General features: G+C 66.6%; 1 protein-coding gene across 3 annotated transcripts; it reads right to left on the bottom strand.

Annotated features, from left to right (window-relative positions):
- Positions 1 to 241: 241 nt before the first annotated feature.
- On the bottom strand, positions 242 to 3,101 carry LOC138068774 (G-protein coupled receptor 12-like). 3 transcript variants are annotated; one of them, XM_068957371.1, is made up of 3 exons: positions 3,085 to 3,101; positions 2,615 to 2,853; positions 242 to 1,698 (listed from the first exon to the last, which is right to left on the bottom strand). In XM_068957371.1, the coding sequence occupies exon 3, from the start codon at positions 1,694 to 1,696 to the stop codon at positions 602 to 604; it is 1,095 nt and encodes a 364-aa protein (XP_068813472.1). In that variant the 5' UTR covers positions 1,697 to 1,698; positions 2,615 to 2,853; positions 3,085 to 3,101; the 3' UTR covers positions 242 to 601. The 3 variants fall into 3 exon arrangements, with proteins under 3 accessions (XP_068813472.1, XP_068813470.1, XP_068813473.1); XM_068957369.1 differs by lacking the exon at positions 3,085 to 3,101 and having other exon boundaries at positions 2,615 to 3,072; XM_068957372.1 differs by lacking the exons at positions 2,615 to 2,853; positions 3,085 to 3,101 and adding an exon at positions 2,096 to 2,603.
- Positions 3,102 to 3,480: the final 379 nt, after the last annotated feature.

Below are 3,480 nucleotides of genomic sequence, written 5' to 3'. Positions count from 1 at the left end.
GGCCCCCGCGCGCCCCGGCCCGGGCTCCCTGCGCGTCTCCGGGGCGGCCCGGCGGAGCTGTCCGCCCCGCGGTGCTGAACGCCGCCCCCCACCCCCCGTTATTGCATAGCAGAGCAAGACCTGATGAGAGGGGCCGGGGGCCGGGGGGGCCGCCTCCCCCGCCCCCCGCCTGCCCCACGCGTGGGGACCTGCCCCCGGAGCGGCGGGGCGGGGCGGGGCGGGGGGGGGGGAGGGATCCAGGCTGGGCTGGCAAGCACGCTGCTCCCCCGTCTCCTTACCCCGAGATGAGACAAACGCTATCGTACGTCGATCAGCTAACCCCCCCCCCTTTTTTTTTTTTGGTGTTTTGTGTTTTTAAATAAAAAATAAAATGTGTAAGAAAATAATATTTTTAAAGGAAACCATTATCATTCTATTCTCTCTCTTTCTTTCCCCCCTTTTTTTTCCCTTCCCTCGTCTTTTTTTTTTCTTTTTGGACATCTTTCCATGGAACGAGATGTGCTGGCTGGGGGGGGGTTCCTCCTGGTAGGAAACAATAACAACGAAGGGGAAAAGGAGGAGGAGGAGAGCAAGGGAGCGTATCTCGCTCTGCACTCAGTCCTCACACATCGCTGGATGTCCTTGGTCTGGAGGAGAAGGTGGAAGGGATACACCCGCAGCAGGCCAGCCACAGCGACTTCTGGATGTCTGGGTTTCTGAAGGCGTAAATGATGGGGTTGATGAGGGAATTGCAGGTGGCTGGCAGGGCCAGGGAGTAGGTGTAGACCGCGGGGTAGCTGGAATCCGCCACCAGGGAGTAGATGGCGAAGGGGATCCAGCACAGGGCGAAGGTGCCCAGGATGAGCGAGAGGGTGGAGAGCCCTTTGCGGGTGGAGGTGGCCTGGGCCGTGGCGATGAACTGGTGCTGCACGGCGATCTGCTGGGCGTGCCGGAAGGCGATCTTGCAGATCTGCAGGTAGAGCTGCATCATGAGGGCGAAGAGGAGCAGAAAGGTGACGGCCAGCACCGCCGCGTTGTCCTTGGTGACGGGCCGCAGGATGCTGCAGGCGCTCTGGTCCCGCAGGCAGTTCCAGCCCAGGAGGGGCAGCAGCCCCACGCCGAGGCACAGCAGCCACATCAGCAGCACCATGGCGCAGGTGAAGCCCAGCGTGCGCTCGCTGTGGTAGGTGAGCGCGTTGTACAGCGACAGGTAGCGGTCCACGGTGATGGCCAGCAGGCTGCAGACGGAGGCGGAGAAGGCGGCCAGCAGCAGCCCGGCGGCGCCCAGCTCCGCCGCCTCGCTGGGCGGCCGCAGCAGGTAGCGCACGGCGAAGTTGGCCACCAGCCCCAGCCCGGCCAGCAGGTCGGCCAGCGCCAGGCTGCCGATGAGCAGGAACATGGGCGCCCGCAGGCTCGGCGTGTAGAAGAGCACGGCCAGCACCAGCGCGTTCTCGCCCGCCACCGCCGTGCCCGTGGCGCACAGCGCGATGTCCCAGGGGCTCACGGCCCCGCCGCCGCCGCCGCCGCCGCCGCCGCTCCCGCCGCCGCCGCCGCCGCTCCCGCCGCCGCCGCCGCCGCCGCCCGGCGCCGCCGTGCCCGGCCAGCCCGCCGCCGACGGCCCGGCGCTGGGCACCGAGGCGTTGCTGGGCCCCGCCAGCCGCTGCTGCTGCGGCTGCGGCTGCCACGGCTCCCCCATGGCGGCGGGGCCGTGCAGCATCGCTGGGGAGAAAGGGAGAGCGGGCCACGGTGAGGGGCGCCGGGCGGCTCCGGGGCGCCCCGCTCCGGGCTGCGCACCGGTCTCCGCCCCGCCGAGCTGCCCCCACCCCCCTCCCACCGAGCCGCGCACCGGGCTCCGCACCCCCCCGCCCCGCGTCCCGCACCGCGCTCCGCACCGCTCCGCGCCGCGCCCGCCGCCGAGCGCATCCCCAGCCGCCTCCCCCCGGCCCGGCCCGGCTGCAGCTTCCCTGGGAAAAAGCCCCCCCCCGCCCGCCCCGCTCCCCCAGGCCCCCTCCCCGGGCTACGCTTCCCCCCCCCCCCGGCCGCCCCAGCGCACGGCTCCGCGCCGCTGCGCGGGGGCAGCCGCAGGCGCCTCCACCCGCCCCGTCCCAGCGCTCACGCCGCGGGAAGCGGCTTCTCCCTCTCCGGCAAAGCCCGGCTACACCTTCTCCTCCGCTTTTCCCCGGCGCAAGGCTACCTCGCCGCCTATTTATAGCACAAAAGGCACCACATCCCCCACCCTCACCCCTTTCTTTCCCTTTTTTTTTTTTGTGCGTGGGGCGCGTAAAAATAAATACTATTAATAGGACAGCCCTCGCATGTATGCGGAGTCGCTGATGAAATGAGAAGGCAGCGGCTGGAGATAAGGCTACGTTAACTTTCCCGTCTCTTCCTCCCTTTTGTAAAACGCTGGCTGCAAAGATGCTTCTCCATCGCCGGCTGCAAAGGTCCAGCCCGGCTCGGTGCGGTGCTCCGGCGGAGCCCGTCCCCTCCGCAAGCGCGGAGGCCACCGGCCCCCAGCCCGGCCACTGCCCACCGCCGCCGGCGCTCGGTGAGCTGCGAGGAGGGCCCGCTGCCCGCCGCCCGGCACACGCAGCCGGCACAGGGCACGCACGAACGCCGCCCGTTGCTGTTTTACCTTGCTTTAACGCTTGAGGATCAGCTTGCTTCCTCCGTTTTGTTGCCCCCTTTTTTTTTTCCTTTCCTCCTTCCCAGTCCTTTCAGTCCTTGGTGTTAAGCCTCATTCCTCGGTGAGCATCGCTAATAACATTGGCAGATAGCTGGCATCGACTTGCACTTAATATTCCTGCCCCATTGGATCTGCTGATAAATCTCAACTCTGACGTCAAAGTCTTCACTTGTATTCATGATCCAAGTCTGTGAATCAGAGACGCTGTGATCAGAATAACAACAAGGCTGGCTCCCTGCTCCACATCCACACGCACACCCGCAGGCACGAGGGGGTGCACGCACACACACACACACACTCACGCTCACACACCCAGGCGCACACACACACACGCACACCCGCGCACGCACACGCCGGGGTTCATTCATGAGCTCTCCCGCCGCCCGGATGCACCTCCCCAAGGTCGGGGCGCTTCACACCTGCGTTTTGCGGATGCAGCTTGGGTGCCAGCCAGGCCCCGGCTGCTTGCAAAGGCGGCCGGGTAAGGTTTATTTTTACTGCCTGAGCCGAGGGATCTGGTGATCGAAAAGGGGGGCCGCTCTGATGCGGTGCGGCTCACATCCCCCCTTCTCAAGGGCAATGCCTGCAGACAGCACCGCTGGCCCCCTGCCACCCCCCAGAGCCGGCAGAGATGGGTGCTGGGTTGGGGGGGGGGTGCCCTGGGCAACCAGGCTGGGGGATGCATCATATCCCAGAGCCTTCACCCACCAACGTGCTTTCCTCCATCCATAAAAGCTCGGATCAGGCGGACCAGCACCGGCATGCCCCAGCCCAGCGGGGCGCCCAGCCTGGTGCCCCTCCATCCTGCGTGCAGG

This window comes from Struthio camelus, chromosome 11 (genome assembly GCF_040807025.1).
Source record: "Struthio camelus isolate bStrCam1 chromosome 11, bStrCam1.hap1, whole genome shotgun sequence".
Lineage (NCBI taxonomy): Eukaryota > Metazoa > Chordata > Aves > Struthioniformes > Struthionidae > Struthio > Struthio camelus.
The sequence above is the reverse complement of the archived record's forward strand: the minus strand, read 5'-3'. Positions and strand labels throughout refer to the sequence as shown.

Bases quoted from the DNA above. Each gene is read 5' to 3' on its own strand.
- LOC138068774 (XM_068957371.1), bottom strand. From the start codon at position 1,696: ATGCTGCACGGCCCCGCCGCCATGGGGGAGCCGTGGCAGCCGCAGCCG.